This window comes from Ursus arctos, unplaced genomic scaffold (genome assembly GCF_023065955.2).
Source record: "Ursus arctos isolate Adak ecotype North America unplaced genomic scaffold, UrsArc2.0 scaffold_3, whole genome shotgun sequence".
NCBI lineage: Eukaryota > Metazoa > Chordata > Mammalia > Carnivora > Ursidae > Ursus > Ursus arctos.
Window position 1 is genome coordinate 20,254,316 of NW_026622985.1, and position 23,785 is coordinate 20,278,100.

Here is a 23,785-nt window from a genome sequence, read left to right on the forward strand (position 1 = left end):
AGAAGACCTCGCTAGACCTCACCCAGCATTTTCAGCTTTAGAATTGAATGTCACAAACACAATCCCTTCTTTGAAGAGCAACCAGATGTCTTAACCTCTTATGTACATTTGTATCCCTTTATCCTTGTCTGATTTCACTCTACTTCCTTCTCCCCGTGAAAGTGATGAAGACTTTGCTTATGCATTTATGTTTTAGGAGATAGTTAAAAATTCATTTTACTTTGAAATATCTATAACTCTCAAAAATGATTTAAATAACCTAGAGTTATTTTAAAAACAACAACATCTGAGACTCATTGGCTTAAAGGACAATTATGATTGACTTTAACCTCTTTTTCCTTAAGGGTGTTAGAGCAGTCAAACAAGACATACCCAGCTGCTCCCTGGAACATAGGAACTGAGCAGACAGATTTACCAGGAGCCCAACAAAGCTAGAGCTTCAGGGCCCTCACTTGCTTGAGCCTCTTCCAAGGCCCTGAGCCTATTTAGCATTGCAATTTTTTATTCTTTTTCTTAAAGAGAGTCTTAGCCTTACAAAACTTGGATCTGCCCCAGGCCTGAACAAGATCCCAGGGAGAAATGCACTACACTGCCATGATGTGTTCAACCTCCACGCCTGTGTGTTACCCCAAGCACCAAAGTCCAGTGTGATCCTCAGGCAGGAAGGGCTGTTCCAGAACCCCTGCCGTGTACATAAGCTGCTTGAGGCTAAAACTAAGCCTTCTGTGAATCCACAGAGAGAAGTAGAAAGTGGTACTAGACAAAGATAATCTCTGATCTCGGCCTTACCGCTTCCTAGCTGTGTGACTTTGGGAACATTATTTAAATTCTCCTCGCACGAGTCTTAGGCAGGGTTCCCTAGAAGCAGTGCTTCTAGTATTCAGACGAGTATTCGTGGAGGGGGGGCACTATGGAGAATCTGATAGGAGAGGGAGGGAAGTAGCAGAGTTGGGAAGGAGCAGGGCCAAAATGTGTTTTCAGGAGAACTCTAGTCTCAACCTGATCCCATGGGGGACTCTAGACCATGAATTCCACCCAGAGGCAGAGGGGATGAGCTGTTACATCACCACATCCCTTAGGCATTGGTCACGGAGGGCTGCCTTCTTCCCTCTACTCCCGATAAGACAGCTCTTCTCAGCCAGTGGCAATCCTACAGAGAGAACAAGCATGGGCTGTTAGCAGCCAACCTCTGCAATCCCTGAGGGATGGGCGTACAGCCATAAAGGGAACAAACAGCATTTGTTACACTCCGCTACCTCCTCTCTTTAAAAAAAAAAGACTTTATTTATTTATTTTGAGAGAGAGAGCAGGAGTGAGGGTGAAGCACAGAGGGAGAGGGAGAAGCAGACTCCCTACTGAGCAGGGAGCCCAATGCAGGGCCCCGATTCCAGGACCCTGGGATCATGATCTGAGCTGAAGGCAGATGCCCAACCGACTGAGCCACCCAGGGGCCCCAGCTACCTCCTCTTTAAACTGGTAACAACCACAACTATCTTATAAGGTCCCTGTGAGTATTAAATGAAATAATTAAAGCACCCTGCACGGTACAGGACAGCTGGAATTCTGTACATTGTAGTTCTTTTCTATTTAATTTTCTTGTCTTAACTGCTTCTGGTCTAAGACTATGTAATTTAACATGGTTTCATTTCTTTACTAGGATGAAGTGGTCCACCATCAAGCTGTTCCCGTACAAATTGGAAAAGAGATAGAAAAAACAACACGCAAAAAAGTGTATGGTTTAATATTATTTTTAGGCCCTCCCAGCCCGCTCTCCCCCAAGTTATGTGTGCATGCTAAAACAAGAATATTACCCATTGAACACATCAAATTACTATTATAACCTTCAAAATATCTGCATTTGGCCCTGTCTAGGTTATGTGTATCAAGTTCATTTAAAGAAAATAATACAGCGTATTACTGTCATTTGTAACACTTAGTTATGTCTTAATCTGGGGACGATATTCTCTTTCCAATTTATAAATTAAATCTGTATAGAGAAATCCAACCGACTTTAACAGAGCTATGCAAGAGATAAGTTATTTGAACTGTGTTGAATTTCATGTTTTAGAAGTGTTGTCATCCAGCCAGAAGCCTAAAGCCCAGAGGACAGCAACTCTTTACTTTGCCAACTATTCACATGGGGGAACACCCCCAAACATTCAGAGTAGATGTGGAGGCAGAAATCATGGAGGAAATTCTCAAGGTTTAGAGGAACCCAAAAAGATAAAGATAAATGAAGATACAAAAATTCTGTAGAAACAATATGATTGCTCTGGTGAAGAGGGAAAAAAAGCAGGCAATAGTAACAGTTCTAAAAGCCACATCACCAACGAAGTTGAAAGATTTCGGGAGGCTGGTCAGGATGAGGGCTGATCCCAGGAGATGCTGCAGGGGGAGAAAGTGAGGAGGCAGGACAAATCACTGCCCTCAGTGGCACTCAGTGGAGATACCCCCCAGGCCTGGCCCACCTGTGATCTTCACCCCACTTCTGAATTCATCACTAGCTCTTCTGTTGCCTTTTCAGCAAGTAAAAATAGGTAAAGACAGCATGGGCTCAAACATGTGTGTGTGTGTGCACGTGTACACATATATGTATGTATCTGTACGTGTATGTACGTATCCTCCACAGAGAAATGGAAAAGAAAAAAATCGTCTTGGAATATGAACTCAAAGAGCTAAATGACTTGCTAAAGAAAGTTGAAACCAAAATTAATTCTATAATGGAAGAGAAGGAGGATGTAATAAAGGAAGTTGAAGGCAAACGAGCCTTACTTGAAATGAGAGAACGAGACTATAACCAATTGGTCAAGTTCCTGGAATTAACCAGAGAGAATGAAGCAACTTCACTAACTGAAAGGTTAGTAATATTTCTGTGTATCACCTAAATTTTTCTTCAATTTATGTTTGAGGATTCAACACATAATCTCAAACAGATTTATGTCGATTCAATTAAATATTTTATAGAGTTTTAAATAGGTTTTTACCATTAATTTAAAAACTATTAAATAAAGTATTTCCAAATATTTTTCCCCACCCTTTACTCATCATTTACCTCAATTTCCTATGACCAAATCTTAAGGATATAATGTGTTGTATTTTTGTAAGTTTGTGAAATATACCTCTGAAAAGTATATCATTGGAAGATGCTATAGTTGAAGGATTTTTCCTAAGGATGAATGGTATTTTGGAGGTAATCATGACTTTTTCCTAATGGGAATAACTTTGTGGTGCAGTTCCCTAGGAAGGTATTAATTCCTATTTTTAAATAAAATTTCAGCCTCTGTATCTGTTGAGCTTCTATTCCATTTGTGTTTTTTATAAAAGATTGTGACTCTAAATGATGCCAACTTACAAACAAACTTGCTTTTGGCATTATATAAAATTTGATTCTCATATGAGGATAGTTTCTGTACAAATATGCTGAGCATGCTGTCTGGAAAAACATGAAGGGCAGTTGATGACAAACTGCTTTCGTCTTCTCTCTTTACCTGGAACAGAGGGATCTTGGATCTCAATTTACGGAACTGTCTCATTGACAAGCAGAACTACCATGATGAACTTTCTCGTAAGCAAAGAGAAAAAGAACGAGATTTTCGAAATTTAAAAAAGATGGAGCTACTCTTGAAAGTGTCCTGGGATGCACTCACTCAAACTCAAGCACTACATCAAAGGCTTCTATTAGAGGTCGGTGCTGAACAGCACTTTTTGATTTTTCAAGATCAGTGCTATCTTTTTGAAGTAAAAATATTTTAAGAAGTTGTTTTTGCTATCAATAAAGGAAAGGAAACCAGAGAATGCTAACTTTAAAATGCATCAAGCCCATCATAGAGGCTCTGTCTTACAATGTTTTTCACTCTCTTTTTGCTAACCCAAGGTTAGAGACATGTCTTGTTTGGATCAGGCATCAGCCTGGCCAGGGGAAGCAGTTAGGCCATCCAGTTCTGAAAGAGCTCAAGGGTTCACTACAGAGTAGGACCAAGTGGACTGCTATCTTTACCAGTTGAAAGAGTCATATCCAGAATGATGTCATTGTAGACTGTTAACAGTCAGGGACTAGATCAAATTATGTAAATATAGATGGTCAGTCAGCCCACACCTCCAACTAGCCAAGGGCCATCAGAACCCAGGCTACCTGGCTAATTCTGTGCACTATCAGGGATGTACTCCTGTCAGAGGATGCTCAAGATAGCTATTACCATATTACTACCTTTTTGGTCCACTCTCTCCCCACTCAGGTGGCACTCCCTGTGCTAATTCACTAAGCACTGCTGAAAGGCAGTAAATCCTTGAGAGGAGTGCATCCTTTGGTGGACAAGAGATCCATCTCTGAGATGAAGCAGCTGGGTGTATAAAAACCATACCCATTCTCTTCAGTACTGTCATGCTCTGTGACCTTATGGCAGTTCATGATCTCAGAAATTTAAACAGAAGTTTCCAACTATGGTAGACACTTCCAATCCTAACCTATGCCTAGTTCTCCTCTCCTTCTGGGCATATGGGAAGTGTCTACTTTCTTGCACTCTTTGCAGTTGAGCAGAGTCACATGACTAGTTCTGGCCAATGGACTGTAGACAGAAGTGACACGTCATCTGATTGCCAGTGTGAGACCTCTAGCTCTTCTCCCTCTCCTACTGCAGTTGTAGGAGTACATGATGATATGGAAGTGCTGTAAACTGGAAGCATCCCAAATGCTGAGCCAATAGTGGTCTTGGACAATTGCCTTGACTGGCCACAGGCTTTGGCAGAGCAAGAAATAAGCCTTCATGGTTTGGAGCCATGATAGTTGGGGATTGTTTATTTCTGTAGCAACCTAGCTTCTCCTGACTGAAACGCCAATCCTCAGCAAGGTATGGACAAAATTGGTTAGGGTCTTAGTCCTGCAGTCAGATGGCACTCACAAACTTTTTTTTTAACCTCAGTGGGGCAAAATGTGCTTTTTACACTTTTGCAAAACAAACAGAACAGTTACTTATGTTTCTCATATACTTCCAATGTTTTTATTAGTTCCAGTAATCTACCAGTAGGTAGATTAATTCTTTTATCACTGTGAAATCTCTTTAACTTTAGAATGCTTTTTGCCTTAAAAGCTTATTTTGTCTGCTATTTGGACAATATAAGTTATACTAGCTTTTTTTGGTTAGATTTTGCATGGTATTTCCTTTTCCATCCATTTACTTTCATCTTTTTGTGTCCTTACTTGGATGTCTTTTATATGCAGTACATACTTTTTAATATCTGGTCTGAAAATTTCTACCTTTTAGTTCTTGTATTTAGTCCAAAAACATTTAATGTGATTATGGATCTTCTTGGGCTTGTGGGCACCATATTACTATTGCTTTCTCTTTGTCCCATCTCTTTTATGTTCCATTTTCCCTCCTATATTTCCTTCTTTTGGGTGGATCAAACAGATGAATTGTCCTATTTCTATTTTCAGTTGTTCTATTGCCCCCTATTTTAGATATGCTTTAGTTAGTTTTGCATTCTCTTTCCATTCTTTGGCCTAAAGTGCTTAGCCTAAAGATTACAACATTCATCCTTGACTTTAATTAGAGTCCGTATACATTAATAATTGACTGCTCCCTAGACAGCGCTAGAACCTTTAAAGACTTTAACTCTATTTACCTTTGCAACTCTTATGCCTTCAAACATACTTTTTAATCCAACTTTTCAAGTTATTCTTGTTAGGAGCACTGGTTTACTATAAGCTATGTCATCTTAGCCCAGGTCCTAGCACATTACAATGGTTAAATTGGAACTTTGGGCAAACACAGACCCTGTGGCTATCTCCTTATATTTAAGAGTGGGACACCTGACGCTAGTTAGGAGCTGTTTCTGATGATGAGGCTTGCCACTATAAATTGACCTGGCTGGACACAAATACATAAGGAATGGCCTTGACCCAAGGGGAGATTGCAGTAGAATGCTCACAAGTTGTTCAGATTTTAATAAATAGAAGCTATTTATGTTAGGACACTTCAAGCTATTAAATTCACAAAATAGCACCCACTGAACATAAAACTAACAGAAATGAAAACGTATAAAATCTTCTTCCTTCACTGGTTTCGCGAAAAAATCTGTTTTTGCCCCAGTGCGGTTTGTTTCGGTGAGAGACTATCTTCCTCTTTGACCTTATGGCTTATAATTAGCCCAGCCACAGTCCTACGCTGGCTGGCAGTACTTGAAAATAGTCACTCCCAGCATGAGTGAACATTTCAGCCTTGCATGCAGTCCAAGAGGAAAGAGATAAAAGGTAAGAATGAAGGGCTCCGGCTACTCTTCAGACCTCGTTTCCCCCTAGAGACAGTTGTTTGATTCTCCTGTGGCTTTTGACTTGTAGAGACTCCAGAAATTCAAGCCACAAACCTCATGAAAGTTTGAAATATTTTAGGAAAATATCAAAGCCATAAAGAAACTGAGGTCCTTTTGATGTCAAATAATTGGGATGTTTACGGCAACAGAATCATGTCTAATCTTAGCTTTTATGAAAGTTACTGATGTTTGTTCATGCATTGAAAATGTCTGGAAGAACAGACACTGAACTATTAACAGTGACTCCTGAGGAGTAGTATTTGAAGTAAAGGTAGGGAGATGTTTAATTTCTTACTTTACACACTGTTTTTTGTTTGGTTACAATAAACACATTTTTTCCCTAAGTATGAAATGCAACTTTATTAAAAACCCAAAGAACTAAAATAAATAAGCTTACAAAACCTGCCGATATAAGCAATTTGGGGCTCAAGCTATTTATGTTAAATGGTAAATATCTCAAGTCACCCCAGCATCAGAATGTAACTAGAATATAACTAGACTCAATTTGGCCAGAAGTAACAGAAATTCAGTTCCAGTGGCTTAACTAGGGGATTGTTTTATTCATGTAATAAAAAGTTCAGAGGTAGGCCCAGGACCCTCTCAGCTTTTTTTCTGTCATCCTTAATGTGCATATTTTGTTTCAAAGGTCACAAGACCTTTAGACATAACATCAAACAAAAGTGGGGAAGGGAGAGAATAAAAGGCATATGGTAGCTGAGTTGGTTGACTCCGTCTTTTTAACAGGAAAACAGTCACTGTCCCAGGAGTCTTATCCAGCAGACTTCCATTTACATTTCACTGGCCTATCCTGGCGCATCTGGTCTCTCCCAGCTACAAAAGAGTCTGAGGAATCCTGGATACATTGCAGCCATGAACAAAACTGGGATTTTACTAGTAAAGTCAAAGTAGAGGGTAGATATTGGCTAGGCAACCAGCAGGCTCCGCTACCTTGTTACTTCTTCCACAAACCAAGCATCCTTAGTTCCTGTCTGAAACTTGAGGATTGGGTTTATGGAGAATTAATAAAGGTACCAGAGAAGTAGCTAGCCAGAATTCAGAAATAAATAATTAATTGCAGTATTGTTTGTAATTCAAAACACTGGACCTAAAAGTCTGAGAACTGAAACCAAGAAAATTTGTTAGGAGCCTTTCATTGGCAAAGTAGCTAGTGAGTATTCCCTCATCATATCTTCCGTAAAAACCCTGTAAGCTTCCCTGGTCCCAGTTAGCATTCCTATACGGATTTGCCTACACTTAGGAGCGAAGCATTTGGAGTAACCCACTCCTGGGCACCTGTGGCAGAGAAGTAGATAGGACCTAGGATGCTTGCTAGACTTCCTCTGGAAGAATTAACTCTACTTTCCAGAAGGAGAAAAATCAAACTCTTTCTTGCCGACTTCTTACCTCTTCCATAAAATCTTCCCTGATTATTCAAGTCCCTTCTCTGACCGGCTCTAGCATTTATCTGCTCATCAGAATCACAAATTCTGTACATTGTTATATGGATTGCACAAGACCATGTCCCATCTTTCTAATCCAGTGTGTACTTCTCAACAGCCAGCTCCCTCCATGGTAGGATGGAAGCCAGACATCTTGGGCATGTGAGGGTACAGAAGGCACTACGAAAGATGTACAGGCTCTTGGATATTGGGACATCCAAAGACATACCTTAGCTACTTTAAAAGAGCAACACAAATCTCAGAAAGAGTCTGTTAGGTGACCTTTAACTAACCAGTAACCAGTATGATCACTAACCAGTATGATCTTTCCTTCTTGAGACAAACTTTAGCCAATATTCCACTGTGGTGCTGTCACTAGGAAATAAACCATATCAGGTTGGAGTCATGTGCTTTTGGTATAAAGATCCAACTCTAAACTTGCTCTAAGCCTAGTGTGCTGATAGCACCCCAAGATAATCCTCTGTATTTGGATGGCATTTCCCCAGAAGCTGCCATGTGTCTTCCTCCTCTCTGCTCTCTTCTCCATCATAAAGAATCTGACAAATTTGTTCCTAGTAAGGTAGCAAAGACTGATAGAATGAAACGTTACTTTCTCCTGAAGTACTTTAGCAGGGGACAAAAGCACAAGCCAATACAATAGAAATGTAATGGTGGAATTTCAGGTATCAAAAAGTTAAGAGGATTTTCTTTTGGGTAAGAACTTTCCAGCTACTCACAAACTACTACATAAGAGTAGCCAAGTATTCTTAGTTATTAATAGTTTCTACTTTTTTAATCTATAGGATCTCTTAAATGAATTCACATTTTATGAGCATAATAAATATCACTTCAACATGCATGTTTCCAAAGTGCTGAGTCATGAGTTAGAGAAGCAGTAAAATACAGTGTTAGGATCATGGACTCTGAGTCTAACCACCTGAGTTTGCACCTGTATCACTGAGACAAGTTGCTTAAATGTCTTTGTTCCTCCTCATCTGTACAATTGGAGGTGATAATATTACCGATCTCATTAGGGTTATTCTGAGGATTAAATATGACCATACATATAAGCACTTAGAACCTTTCCTGACACATTGTCAATGCTCTGTGATTGTTAGAAGCTATTATTAGTAAGATTTATTTTATTTCCAAATGAAGGAGAAATAGAATATTTGCAATTGGTGAATTATAGATTTTTGACAGGTTTTTGTATTTTAGTTTACCATGATTTTATAAAGAACATTCAGCATAAAATGCAGTTCCTATAAGATTGAGAATCATAATCTACCCACCATTTGCAAAAGGTACACAATGGGGTTGACTACATGACATTGAAGATTTCGTTCTTGTGCAAATGCCAGTTTTAAATTTTTATTTCCAGATTGAAGCTATCCCTAAAGATGATTCTATATTATCTGAGAGAAGGAGAGAACTCCACAAGGAAGTTGAAGTGGCTAAGAGGAATCTGGCCCAACAGGTCAATGTCAACTCTCATTTAAGTTCTATCTAAGAATGACTACTACAAAGTTGTGTTTTTAACTGTGTTCCACAAAACCTCAATAGGAGAGTCATCAAATAGAGTACGAGCTTACTTAATGTGGGTCTGTTTTTTCACCTTAGAGTCCACTCAAACCCCACATTAAATTTGGAAAAAAAGGATGTGTTTGAACCAGCAAAAATTAAACAAATTCATTAGACTTTTAACTAAAAGGGCGAATGATTATATAATCATATTAAAAAATAAACAATACATGCTTTATTTCACCAATGTCTAATTTTAAATTTTCAAATTTTGTTTATTCAAGCCACTGTCAAAAACATGCTTTTATGTCTCTTTTTTTCTTAAAGTTACTTGAAAATACAGTCTAATTAAGAAAAACTTGTATCCCATTAAACACGTAATCATATTTGCACGTTCTTTTATAAGATAAAATACTTGGACCTAAGGCAGTCAAGTTACTTTGTTTTACGTCCTAGTAAAATAAATTCTACATAGGAAATAAAAATTGCTAAGATACTGGCCCTAGTGTGTTTCTTCAAATAAGTCCTAATATGTTGTGTTTTTCAAAAAGAAAATCTTATCAGAAGCTGAGTCCAAGTTAGTGGAACAACAACTTGCAGAAGAAAACAAGCTTTTAAAGGAGCAAGAAAACATGCGAGAGCTTGTCTTCAACCTTGTCCGTATGACTCAAATCAAAATTGATGAGAAGGAGCAAAAATCCAAGGATTTCCTGAAAGCTCAGGTAACTGCATTTTTGTAACCATCCATTAATTACCGTAAGAGTTCAGGAGATCCTCAATTTTACACAGCGTCTGTTAGAAAGCTGTAATTGTATCCTTTCAGCTTGACTATACAGCTTCCCCAAACAAGACTCAATCATATACCGAAAAAAATGGCTTCTGGGTTAAATTAGCAATAGTCAGCAATCTAGAGGAAAAACAAACCAGGTCAATGACAATGAGCAGAGGATTCGAGCACATGACAACTTCAGTAAGAATAAGGTAGGTAACTCCTGGGGACAGGGCTGACAGCTGCACAGGCCACAGATCTCTCAGATTCCCCACCAACTCACATGCCACTATGGTTTGTCCAAGAACAAGTCAAGAGCAGTAGCGTTGGACTGCTCTCCTTTCCAAGTTCATCAAGCCAGCATTATTTAAACCAATGCTAGGATGTCCTTCGTTACTGCTCCATCCATGATTTTACTGGGCTCCCAACAAAGTACCAGAGTTGACCCGGTGCAATGTCCCAAACCAAAAGAACAATGAAACCAATGGCAAAAACAACTCTGCTGTCATGCTAGCTAAAACTCTAACATTAAAATCATTTTATTCCATGAAAGGATTATGTTCAGAGGTTTCCTGTTAAAAATGAATATGATATGACATATTACTAAAAGAGAATACCGAGATTTACCATGTGACCCAGATGTTGGCTGTTTCTTTTTTTTAAGATTTTATTTATTTGAGAGAGAGAGAAAGGGAGAGGGTGAGAGACAAGCAGACTCAACACTGAACACAGAGCCCAACGTGGGGCTCTATCCCACAACCCTGAGATCATGACCTGAACCAAAGTCAAGAGTCGGACTATCAACCAGCTGAGCCACCCAGGTGCCCCAGATGTTGGCTGTTTCTGAGGGCAAACCTTGTTCTGAGCAAGCATTTACAAGGGGTAGCATTTCTTCTCAGAAAAGCACCTTAAAATCATGGCTTCAGAATCTCACAAAATACCGCAAAGGGTTCCATTTGTAACATCTGTCAAAACTAACTACAAATCCTCTTCCCTCAGCTACCCTCCACAACCTCCTCACTTACCCAGCCCATCTGTGCCATCCACACTCACTCTTAGGCTCTCCCAAAAGTTCCCCAAACTTTTCCTCAAAGCCAACCTGTACAGGCTCTTTTCTTTCTCTTTTCTCTCATTCCTTCTTGTCCTTAAGTAATTCAGTTCAGCTGGCCAGTCAATTTTCAGAGCTCTCCCTTACAGTCCTCCCCCCCCCCCACCAACTGCACAACTCAGCCGGCTAAGATAGGACAGGAATGAGATAGGGTGCAGCTGGGATTATTCATTTGTTGATAGTGATGGGCTTTTTTTTTTTTTTATTTCACACATAACTTTCATTTTCAGCAAAAATATACCAACAGTGTTAAGGAGATCAAAGCAAAGGATCTGGAAATCAGAATACACAAGAAGAAAAAACGTGAAATTCATCGGAGGTAAGAGAATTACATGATGATTTATCTAATTACAGGTATGGGGAAAATGAGTTTTGTTTCACAAGTTTCAAAAACACTTGTGTTTTCACAGACTCAAAGAGTTTGCTAAACTATATGACACTATCCGAAATGAAAGAAACAAATTTGTTAACTTATTTCACAAAGCTCACCAGAAAGTAAATGAAATAAAAGAAAGACATAAAATGTCATTAAATGAACTGGAAATTTTAAGAAATAGTGCGGTTACTCAAGAAAGGTAAGTGTAATAATAACCACTGTCTTTTCAAAAGTTTCTCTTCTGATTCATTGAACTCTAAAATACCCTGGGAATGGTAAAGTAGAAAATAATAGTCTTATTTTTTAAGATTATTTATTTATTTATGAGAGAGAGAGGGGAAAAGGAGCATGCACAAGTTGGGAGTAGGAGCAGAGGGAGAAGCAGACTCCCTGCTCAGCAGGGAGCCCAATGCGGGACTCAATCCCAGGACCCTGAGATCATGACCTGAGCTGAAGGCAGACCCTTAACCGACGGAGCCAGCCAGGCACCCCAGAAAATAATAGTCTTACAAAGCTATAGAAGAGTCCTTGCTCAAAGATGCTTTACAAATGACAATTTAGGGACATGGGTGCACTCATGCTCGTTCGCTCTCTCTCTCTCTCTGACAAATAAAATCTTTAAACAAAAGATGACAATCTAAACATCTGAATGTGAATCTGTATACTTCCACTGATTGATACTTATATTTTTAAGTGAACAAAAATCTGTGTTTATATATTATGTATTTTCATTTACCGAGTTAGAAAGAAAAGCACAAATTTGATAATTTGCATTTAAAATTTGAAGACAATCAAATGTTTATTAATCAGCATCCCCTGGTTATAGATTTGAAGCATCTAATGGGCTCATGGGAGACAGTACAGCACAGTGGTTAAGAGAGGTGGCTTTCTAGACTCTAATCCCAGCCCTGTAGTACTAGCTGCATGACCTTGGACAAGCTACCTTACTTTCCTGGGCTCACTTTTCTTACCTATAAAAATAGTCCTTATTTGGGGCACCTGGGTGGCTCACTCAGTTAAGTGTCCGACTTTGGCACAGGTCATGATCTCAGGGTCCTGGGATTGGGCCCTGCGTGGGACTCCATGCTCTGTGCTCAGCAGGGAGTCTGCTTGTCCCCCTCTCTCTGCCCCTCCCCCTGCTCGTGGTCTCTCTCTCTCTCTCAAATAAATAAAATCTTAAAAAAAATAGTTCTTATTTTATAGGACTTTTTATCATGAAATGAATTAACCCATGTAAACATACTCAGAAGCATCTGGTAAATTATTGTTTATTAAACTTATTATTTATGATGTGATAAGATCTATTAGACTCTTTCACTTACATTTAGTCCCTGATCTACTGAGTTTCTACAACCTGAACTTTTCCTGCTGGCCATTATTGCCCAGTTTCCTTTTATAAAGCTATACAAAACGGGCTCTTGTGTGTGAGGTAGCAGAGGGGTAGCGATAGGGGGAGAGGATTAGTATAAGTAGGAAAATCTAATTTCCTAATCAGATTCTCATCCTACATGAAAGTAAAATACCACTAATAAAGGCCCTGCATTCATTCAGCATTTATTGTGATGCTGTATTAAGTCAGGCACCACTTTAGGTGCAATGGACATTATCAGATATAACCATCTCTGCCCTCAACAGAGGACAGCCTCATGGGGACAACAGAGCAGTAAATGAATTACTAGAGTCTCTTGATTGGACAAAGTGGGGCAGCAAAGGCTTGGGGCACAAAAGGATAGATGTTCTAATCCAGAGGCATGGGGAATCTGAGGCCTGGGAAGATTACAGAAACTCCTGAAGAGTATTATATGATGAGTATCAGTATTACTGCAGTAGTCCCCCTTATCTGCAAGGGATACATTCCAGGACCACCAGTGGAAGCCTGAAACCGCAGATAGTACTGAACCCTATATATTCTACGGTTTTTTTCCTATACATACATACCTATGATAAAGCTTAATTTATAAATTAGGCACAGTAAGAGATTAACAATACTAATAAAATAGAACAATTATAGCAATACACAGTTGACCTTGGAACAACACAGTGGTTATGGGAGCCAATCCCTGCACAACACTTAACTATTAATAACCTACTGTTGACCAGACGCCTTACCAATCACATGAACAGTTGATTAACAAATATTTTGCATATTATATATATTGTAAACTATATTCTTATAATACGGTAAGCTAGAGAAAAGAAAATGTTAAGAAAATAATAAAAAAGAGAAAATACATTTACAGTACGGTGCTGTACTTATAAAAAAAAAATCACATGTAAGTGGACCGACCCAGTTCAAAACTGCGTTGTTCGAGGGTCCACCACACTGTAGCGAAAGTTATGTAAATGGAGGCTTTCTTCCTGTCCCTCAGTATATCTTATTGTACTGTACTCACCCTTCTTCTTGTGATGATGTGAGGTGACAGAACGCCTACGCCCCGAGGTGAAGTGAGGTGAAACAGGCGGGCAGGTTTGTGACTTGTGACTTAGGGTTAGGCTGCTATTCACCTTCCCGGGAGTGGGAAGGAGGGGCATTCGCTTCCGGTGGACGGATGCCCCGGGGGCACATGAGGCTTCAGAAAGCGAAACTGTGGCTGAGGCAGGGGGACTACTGTACTACTATTGTCATTGCAAGGGACATGCTGAAGTGAGAGCTACTTGGGTAGTTTCAGAAGTCTTCGTTATTTCTGAAGTAACTAAAGAAAATTATAATCTTACCCATTTCCCCATTGTTTTTAAAGAAAGTTACAAAATTCCATGCTGAAACATGCCAACAATGTTACTATTCGAGAAAGCATGCAAAATGACGTGTGCAAAATTGTAGCAAAACTTCAGGAAATGAAGGAGAAGAAGGAAGCCCAGTTAAATAACATTGACAGACTTGCCAATATGATCACAACGATTGAAGAGGAGATAGTGCAGCTTCGCAAGAGATACGAGAAAGCTGTTAAGCTTCGAAACGAAAGGTGAAAACCAGGAACCTAACGTGAGAAACAAAACACCAGAGACCTGATTTAGAAATGTTGCCCCTTCTTCTCTCGAGTCTTGACAGTGGGTCGTGAGGGGCATTTGACATTCAGGTTTCATTAGCCTTTTGCTGGGGTATGGGGCCGGTCGGGGTGGGGGTGGGGAGATGAGCTGTGTGTTTTGCCTGAAAATAAGACACTGTTCTTTTAAGAGAGACAGGCAAAAGTAGGGTTTCAGTTGCTTGCTTAAATATCAAAGTTCTTTCCCAGGCTACCATTCAGGTTGCCTCTGATATCATCAAGTTGTATCAGTATAATTGACATAAATAAATCTTTGGATCTTGTATCTACTTTTGCAACAGATTTGGTCTTAGGATGATATTTATTAAGCCATTCTCCCAGCTCATTTTCTCAGCAAGTAGGGCCTCTCAGAAGAGCATTATTTCTTCCAGGCTACAATTATGTCATTAATCAATTACTACTGTAGCAGTTTTCCCAAGCTGCTTGTGCTAGAGAAATCTGCTATGTGAAATTGTAGGGTCCTGTAGTAATTACGCCTGGTATCAGATCTTTTTCTTCATTGTGGCTTTGATTGTGGGCTGCTTCATCTAAAGCTATGTGCTAAGCTTTGGACCCTGAAAGCACAAAAAGGGGGTAAAGCGTTGCTTGTAGCTTCTGTTTCAATAGATATGAGAGGATCATAAGAGCCAATAAACAGCAAATGAGATGAAATGTAAAGATTAAGCAAATGCAACTATGTGTGCACATGTTTTAAGGGAGGAGAGAGAGAAAGAGATAAAAAGCAATTAAAGATGAACTCTGGGATAATAGATATACAGAGTGTGGGAAGAACTTTCAGGGTGCAAAGAACAGTTTTTCAAACTACTGGCAGGTGTTTTCTCTGGGAAAAAAGAGGGAAAAAAAGTCCTCTTATTTGGCTCCCGGCACAAAACAAATTATTTAGGCAGTGTGTTCCCAGGCCCTGGTCAGACCTGTAGGGCTGGAATTGGAAAATTCTTACTTTGTTTCTTTCTCATATTCTCCTCACATGGAGGGGTCTTCCCCCTGGCATGATTATAAAGGACAGAACTTTGTCTGTTTATGGGGAAATTTGCATCAAAAATATTCAACTCTAAAAAGAACCTAATGGGCCTGGCAAGTTACATAGAATCACTGCTGAGACACATTCCCTGGCCCCCTGCCTGGGGACTTCTGGCCAGACCTCGGTTGGCAAGTCTGGCACAAAAAGAGGGTCTGCAGAAAATCAGATTATGGGATCACTTTGCTCATGCCTGGGGAATGACATTTTTTCCCACCCTAGGAAAACCTTTGGGACTTGCAGAGATAACTGTGACCAGACAACTGCATGATCAGCTCAGAGTCGAGATGCTAACCAGCCCTCCCTCTTCTATCCCCAGGAAAACGGAAAGTGTGCAGTTTAACTAGAAAGCTGACAGTAAATATCTATTATATTCTGGAATTATGTAATGTTGATGTGTATTTTGTGTCCAGATCCAGAGGGAATCACCATGACTAATAAAAATAAGTGGTCTCAACACCCTCTTAGCCTCTGCCTCTCCTTTTGGCCATAGTGGCATTCAGCTGATAGACCGGGAAGAGGAAGTGTACACCTCTTATGAAAAAATAAGTATCCAAGAGAAGATGAAACTAAATGGAGAAATTGAAATACATGTTCTGGAAGAAAAGATCCGGTTCCTGAAACTGAAGATTGCTGAGAAACAAAGACAGATTCACGTGACCCAGAAATTACTGCCAGCCAAGAGGGCCCTGGATGCTGACTTAGCAGTGCTCCAAATTCAGGTGGGGAAAACGTTCATCAGACACTTACTGGGGCCATTTGCTTTCCCCCCTCCCCTCCTCTATTGGTTGGAAAATCATTTTCTTACATGTAAATTAAGCCATGTCCCTCCTGGTTCCTGTACAAACCCATGAGTCAGATGTCTTCTTTAAAAATGCCACTGCTCCAGGGCACCTGGGTGGCTCAGTCAGTTGAGCGTTGGACTCTTGATTTCGGCTCAGGTCATGATTTCAAGATCATGAGCTCGAGCTCCACGTGGGGCTCCCTGCTCAGTGGGGAGTGTACTTAAGATTCTCTCCCTCTGCCCCTCCCCACCCTCTCTCTCTCAAATAGATAAAAAAACTATAAAAAAAAAAAATCACTGCACCAGGGTGGAATTTATGCCTCAGGCATCCAGGCTACAGATTTTTTTTCCCCCACAAAGCATTTTCTGCCTTCCTTGGAATTCAGACCCTCCCAAATCTCAACTCTAGCTTCCTCATAGCTCAAAATTTAAGGAATCCAGGCTTTCACTGCCGCCAGCATAACTACGTTTTTGATGCTTGCTTGAAAGATCTTGGAGATCATCTTGCTCTCTCATTTTTTTTTTTATTTTTATTTTTTTTTAATAATGATTTTTTATTATATTATGTTAGTCACCATACAGTACATCCCCGGTTTTCGATGTAAGGCTCGATGATTCATTAGTTGTGTATAACACCCAGTGCACCATGCAATATGTGCCCTCCTTACTACCCATCACCGGTCTATCCCATTTGCTCTCTCATTTTTAGAACTCCTGCCTTCTGAAGCTGAGATTGTTGTTTGTTAATTGATAATCACATATAATTAGACTTCTTATTAATCCCTGTAGTTTCCCCATCATTTGATAGCCTGGTCTCTAACATGGTGTTTTTAAAAGTGGAATAAAACCAAACAATTTAAACATGAAGGGATAAATAAATACATACATATGTACATAAATAATGAATATAAAGCTATTTTCTTCACATGCAATAATTGTATTTTTTTCCTTAGTGAAAATAGAAGAAAAAAATTAAAAAATTTGTGGCTTACACTTTTTTTCCATTGACTCAATGTAGCAGGAACAAATTTTAACCTATCATATGTTTTCTAAAATGTCGGGTTTGTTTTCAGGTTTTTTCTGATGATAAAATTAAAACATGTTCAGTTAATGAAGTTTTGAAAAAAACACAAAAATTTAAAAAAAAATTCTATTCCCAAGATATCATCACTATTAAAATGATCAAAAATCTGGAAGGGATTCTTCCAGTTTTTTTCAAGGTGTGTAAGTAAATGGTTTTCATTAGCTTATGCTGTGGACAGTCTTGGGTCCTGTTTTTGTTTTTATTTTTATTTAATCATGTCATGGGGATTCACATGACTTTGCGGAACCGGATGATGGGTCCACCTTCACATTTTATGCCATTTGAAGGCGTGAATGCTATATCAATGATGGGATCTTTCATTGTGCACAAATGTGCCAAGGTTCTGATTCTAGTGTTTGTTTTTTTAGCATTAAGTTCTCCTATTTGCTTCTTCCATAAGTGTAGCCCGATGTAGATGGATTTGCTAGAACCCCAGTACGCGTCCCTCAGGCCTCCAAGATAACCTCCCCAGGATTCCGGTGGCTCTGACTCCCACTACTAGTGAGTGGTTCATTTGGGGATCCCCTCATCAGCTGGCACACACACCACCTGGTTCACTTCTATGCCATGTCAGTGCAGAATTCAGGACTTGCTCCTACTTCAGCCTACCGACACAAAACCATTCCTGCAAGACCTTTGTCTGTGAACTGATTGAAGGTTTGGGGCAACAGCGTGATGGTTGTACATTACAGAAATGTGAAGAACTTCAAATTCAGTATCAGACATCCATGCCCTGCAAAGATCTGCGGGGTCTCCCCATCACTGGTACCATCCCCAGGCGTGTTAGCCCATGTAGCACCCTAGCCTAGCTCCATTTCACCGGCCTGTCTTTCCACCTCTCAACCTCTTCTCTCCACAGCCTCACCTCCCCAGATTGGCCCACAGGCACTCCACACTTGTCTCAATTTTACAGAATACTTCATCTCCTTCCAGCTCCTTCTCAAAACACAGCCTCAGGGCCATCTTTGCCCATACTAATCTATCAAGATGCCCAGCAGAACAAAAGAACTTTAAATTTAGTAAGATTCACAACAGAAAAATTCTCTGTCTCCTCTTGTAAGCATTTTATGTGTGTTAATTGCAAATCAATACTTCCAGTCAATGGATGAAATTCATTGTTCTTAAAATATATGCACTTGGCATTTCATTATACAAAACCAGTTATCTGGTGTGAATATGAATTCAGTTGACCCAAGAGGAACATATTTAAACATTTATGCCTGATATGAGCCTTTTCCATTCTGCCTATGAATTGAGACATATGGGTTATGTGTTAATCACTTACCTGTTCTGCCAGAGTTAGTTCTAAGCTTAAGAACTGTTGAATAGAAAGTTTCCCATTAGTCTTCAAACTGTACTTAATTATTTGTCTACTCAGCACAAATCACATAGGACCTTTGAAGGACATGATGTAAAATTTCGAGCCTTAGGCAAATCATTTTTGTACCCTACCTTGCCCTCTTGGATCCTGTTATTTGTTACTTATGCAGCATTTTGTGTTTTTTTTTTTTTTCAAAGTCTTCCCATTTTTTGCATCATTTCCAGAATTCCCTTAAGGTTTGTATTTTCTCAGTTGTTTGAAACAGTTTTTAATTGTCTAACAATCTAATCCAAGGATTATCATGAGTCATATTTTCCTGGTGCTTATAATAATAGCTCCTTTTTAGGGATCTTGGAAGTCACGTGAACTATTTTAGGACACAACACTATTTTATATAGAAAAAGTAAACATGGAGATTAAGGAGGGTGCTTGTGATGAGCACTGGGTGTTGTACGTAAGTGTGAATCACCAAATTCTACACCTGAAACTAATATTGCACTGTATGTTAACTAACTGGAATTTAAATAAAAGCTTTAAAAAAAAAGAAAAAGTAAGCAGTTTTTCCTCAAAGACCCATGGGGAAATAAGACCAATCAAGGTACTATTTTGATAAGCAAGCACCATATTTTTGTTCTTTAATTTCCTAATTAAGAAACAGAAACATTAAGCATTGTTAATAATAAATGGAATAATTCTGCATTTATGCTTGGTTATGTATATATGGATACTTTAACTCCATATTAAGGTCAATTAAGAAATGTTGAGAGAGAGGGAGAAAAAGGAAAAAAAAATTATTTCTGTCACTGTTTAAAATTCTTTTTGTGAGGAGGAGGTGAATACATGAATTAAAAATTAAATTCTACCTGCATCACTCTGGAACACCTTGTAAAGTACTTGAGATATGTTATTTAATGAATCAACCCCGTTAGATTGGGTCTTATCTTCCCATTTGACAGTTAAGGCAACTAAGGTTTAGAGAAGATAAATGATTTGTCTACAATTCTACAGGTTTTCAGTAGAAAAGTTGAAAATGATGATTCTTGGGGGCGCCTGGATGGCTCAGCCGGTTAAGCATCTGCCTTTGGCTCAGGTCATGATCCCAGGGTCCTGGGATCGAGCCCTGCATTGGGTTCTCTGCTCAGCAAGGAGCCTCCTTCTGCCTGCTTCTCCCTTTGCCTGCCACTTCCCCTGCTTGTGCTCATGCTCTCTCTCTCTGTCAAATAAATTTTAAAAAAATCTTTAAAAAAAAAAAAGAAAGAAAGAAAGAGAAAACAATGACTCTTAGTTTTCACTGTGTTCCACATCTCTCCCTGTTAAACGAAACTAAGTGTGACCGCCACTCCTACTTGGGAGTTGCCATATTTCTTCATCTACCTCCAAAGTCTTGTTGATTCAACAAGTATAGTTGAAATATGAAACATTATATTAGGTGGTTAGCCAAAAAGATATAAATAGTTCAGTCTGTTCCTCACAGACCTATACACTGTACCGACCTAATAATTAAGAACTTTATTCTTTGGGAAACCATTAAACCTATTGCCAACAAAGGGTTTTAAGCTGGCGTCTAGTATGTTGTCTGCCTTGTTTGTTGTCTACTTTGGCCTCTGTAACAACCTAAAATAAAGAGGTCAGGTCCGTATAATTGGAGCTCTGCAAACACACAGCATCCCATAGGTATAACACAAAGGACTGGTTGTAAAGTCAGCTCTTGCTTTGATGACTCAGAACTCACTGCCTTGCTTCAAAGAACAGTTACAAGCATTATCCTCATGGTACCATGGGTGAGCAGACTTATTGTTCAACCCAGATCCCTGCTGATGCGATATTAAGAGTTCTCTTTCACCTTTCCCTGGATGGGTCCTACCAAAAGACTTTAAAGACCCTGGGCTATGTGGTTTTAAAATTTACTGAGCAACAGAGGTAGTTTTGAAGTTAATGTTTCCTTCTTGTTTAATAGTTTTCACAGTGTACAGACAGAATAAAAGACCTGGAGAAACAATTTATAAATCCTGAGGGTGAGAACAGAATCCGCTTCATTCCAGGGAAAGATATGACCCCGGAACAAATGATCAAAAAATTAGACACGGTAAGCATTCTTTCTTCTAATAGTGTCTGTTAGCCCCTTGTTGATCAGTGTCACAGATATCTGGGGTGCTGTTCCATCTTATGCAGACAGATTTATCCCCCATCCCTCACTATTCTAGCCACTAGTATAGTCCTTTCATCGTGATCCAGTAACAAAACCTAAGCTTGTTTCTAATACTTGCCAGAAAGAAGTAAAATCTGAGTGGTTTCAAGATGCCCACTTTTGTCTCATAGCCCAAAGGGACAATTTTGGCGTCTTCAGTGGATTAATTTGTCTTGCTGATGGGTGCATATCAGAGGAATGGCAACATGGAAACTGGGTGGAGCTCAGAGGGCCACCTGCTGCCATGGAGAGGAAGAATTCCCAGAGCTGTCTGGAGGGGGCTGGGGCAAGGGAAGTCTTGACTTAGCCCCATGCTAACGACTTTCCTAGAGCTATCTTGGCACCTGTATAAAAGCAATCTCTCTTCATTAAGGGGGAAAAATAGTGCTCTAATTAAGAAAGATTTTGACTTGCATGACTTTTTTCCCTTTTTATTGAAATTGTTTTCAACTGTAGCTGGAACTACAGCTAGCCAAGAAGGAGGAGAAGTTACTGGAAAAGGAGTTCATCTATGAACAGGTGTCCCGGCTCACGGACAGGCTCTGCAGCAAAACTCAGGCCTACAAGCAGGACACACTTCTCTTAGCCAAGAAGGTCTGCCCAAGACCCTGCCTTGTCCCTTCTGCCTATACTCCTTTCATTTTCCGCAGACTGCTTTAGTTACCGAGAGAAGCACTGGAGAGATTAGGCTTTATGACTAGAGACACATAAAGATGTAAAATTAAAGATGTAAAGATGAATCTTAGAAAATGTAGGTTTCAGTCTTGTTCCCTGAATGCATATTCACTTGATACTGGGCAAACTTAAGCTTTTCAATGACAGTTTACAAGTTTCACTTAACAGGGCACCTACTCAAAATATGACAATGACTACCCTTATATTTTATGCGCCAAGTTAAATCCTTTCTAGTTCCTTGTGTTTAGAGGGCCTCACTTATCCAGCGGTCTGCATGAAAACGGGCCTAACCCAGAACTCAGCCAGAACCCAGAAACGGACAGGGACCATTACAAGAGAACAGCAATCTCACAACACCCATGCCTAGTAGTCCTTGGGGTGGAGCCACTGCCAGGCCCCACTAGCAAGGCAACACCAGTAACGTGGAGCTTCCTAATCTCATACGTTTAAAATATGAGGACTGCTGATTCAAAGCTACCTGGTCAGGCTAGGACTGCTAGAGCAGAACTGGAGGGGGTGGCCCGAAGGAGGGTGCTTGGTGATTTAGGTGAGACAGGGCCTCACACCACAGGGCAGTCAGAGGACCCCCCGCTTACCTGACCTTCTGGCCCCCGGGAGCCTCCCCCTGACAGCACAGGGATTTTAGTCAGCCATAGTTACCGAACCTACTATGTGCTCTCCTCATGAGGGCACATGAGGGTGTGAGGGCAGAAATAAAGAGGAAGGGACACATGGTCCACACCTAGTGTTGGAAGACAGGTAAAAAAATAGACCATGGTAACACCCGCACCCATGATGGTGGGCTCCTGGGGACAGTGACTATTTCTCATTCTTTTTTTAAAAATGGTTTCATTAATTTATTTTAGAGAGAGCGCACGCTTGCTCATGAGCCTGGGGGTGGGGGGTTGGGGAGAAGCAGATGGAAAGGGAGAGACTCTCCAGCAGACTCCCTGCTAAGTGCAGACCCCCACACAGGGCTCAATCTCATGACTCTGAGATCATGACCTGAGCCAAAACCAGAAGTCTGACGCTTAACTGACTGAGCCACCCAGGCACCCCGGCTCCTCATTCTCCTTAATTTCCCCAATGCCTAGAGAGCACTAAACTCAAGAAAACAATGTGTGGAATGGGTGGACAGTCAGTCCCACTCAGAAACAGTTCTGGGGTACTGAAGAAACAGAGAATCATTGTAAATCTCAAGCCTCCTTTGCTGTTTTTATTAGGCTTTTACAGCACTGCTCTGAGGACTTCCAGCAGAGAACTGATCCCTCAGTCCTGGGGCTCATGTGCAATTCACAGCTTTACTTCAGAAAATAAGAAATGTTAAGACTTCTTTAGTCTCGTGAACTTTGCCTGAATTAGCACGTCCGATGTTTCTCTAAATGTTGCCTCCCTTCCTTTTGAAAAATGAATTTCCCTTTCTTTAGGGGAAGTCCATTTTCACTGAGGGCTGGCTTGCTGAAGCTGTTGGCAGAGTCTGTCAGGAAGTTAACTGTAATGCTAGGGAAATGCAAATGGTGGCGATTGCCACCTGGGAGGGTTCCTTCAGAGGAGTCAGCCTAGTGATTTATATCCCCCACCCCCAACCCACCTTTCCCCACCTTTGGTGCTCTCTCCCTGGCTTTTTTTTTTTTTTTTTTTTTCATTTAAAATTATGATCTCTTCATAGTAGGCAGAACTAGAAGGTAGAATAGTTCAGATCCCAGGTCTGTGTTTTACCAATACTAGTGAGTGACCTTGAGAAGGATACACAAATGACCTTAAAACTAAATTTCCTATTCTGTGAAATGGGTGTGATATGAGCTTAAGTTGTAAGCATTCAGTAGTTGAGGAGTGGCCAGTCCCTTGTGGGAGCTCAACAAGAATGCATATCTAAAGTCTCTCACCTTTCCTAGATAGCTTATGGCTCCTCTTCCAAGTTTCCCAAATGAACAGAAAATGGGAAGTCCCAGGGCGCCTAGGTGGTTTAGTTGGTTAAGCATCTTAACTCTTGATTTTGGCTCAGGTCATGATCTCAGAGTTGTGAGACTAAGCCCCATTCCCCACATTGGGCTCCTTGCTGGGCATTGCGCCTGCTTAAGATTCTTTCTCTCCCTCTTCCTTTAAAAAAAACAAAAAAAGTGGTGGTAAGGGGGGCATCCCAGCCAGA

General features: G+C 40.2%; 2 protein-coding genes across 2 annotated transcripts in view; one reads left to right on the top strand and one right to left on the bottom strand.

The window, feature by feature from the left end:
- The window catches only part of FGL2 (fibrinogen like 2), a 60,553-nt gene extending 46,533 nt beyond the window's left edge, over positions 1-14,020 (bottom strand). Inside the window, exon 1 of the mRNA XM_026504203.4 lies at positions 13,916-14,020. The gene's annotated coding sequence lies outside the window, so the exon portion shown is untranslated. The remainder of the gene's footprint in view (positions 1-13,915) is intronic.
- Positions 1-23,785, top strand: part of CCDC146 (coiled-coil domain containing 146) — a 108,129-nt gene that overhangs the window by 81,071 nt on the left and 3,273 nt on the right. The window contains exons 7-17 of the mRNA XM_026504269.4: positions 1,658-1,731; positions 2,630-2,857; positions 3,498-3,684; positions 9,130-9,225; positions 9,821-9,991; positions 11,377-11,465; positions 11,557-11,721; positions 14,261-14,485; positions 16,078-16,306; positions 20,731-20,859; positions 21,418-21,555. Of these exons, the coding sequence (XP_026360054.3) occupies positions 1,658-1,731; positions 2,630-2,857; positions 3,498-3,684; positions 9,130-9,225; positions 9,821-9,991; positions 11,377-11,465; positions 11,557-11,721; positions 14,261-14,485; positions 16,078-16,306; positions 20,731-20,859; positions 21,418-21,555 (1,731 nt within the window). The remainder of the gene's footprint in view (positions 1-1,657; positions 1,732-2,629; positions 2,858-3,497; positions 3,685-9,129; positions 9,226-9,820; positions 9,992-11,376; positions 11,466-11,556; positions 11,722-14,260; positions 14,486-16,077; positions 16,307-20,730; positions 20,860-21,417; positions 21,556-23,785) is intronic.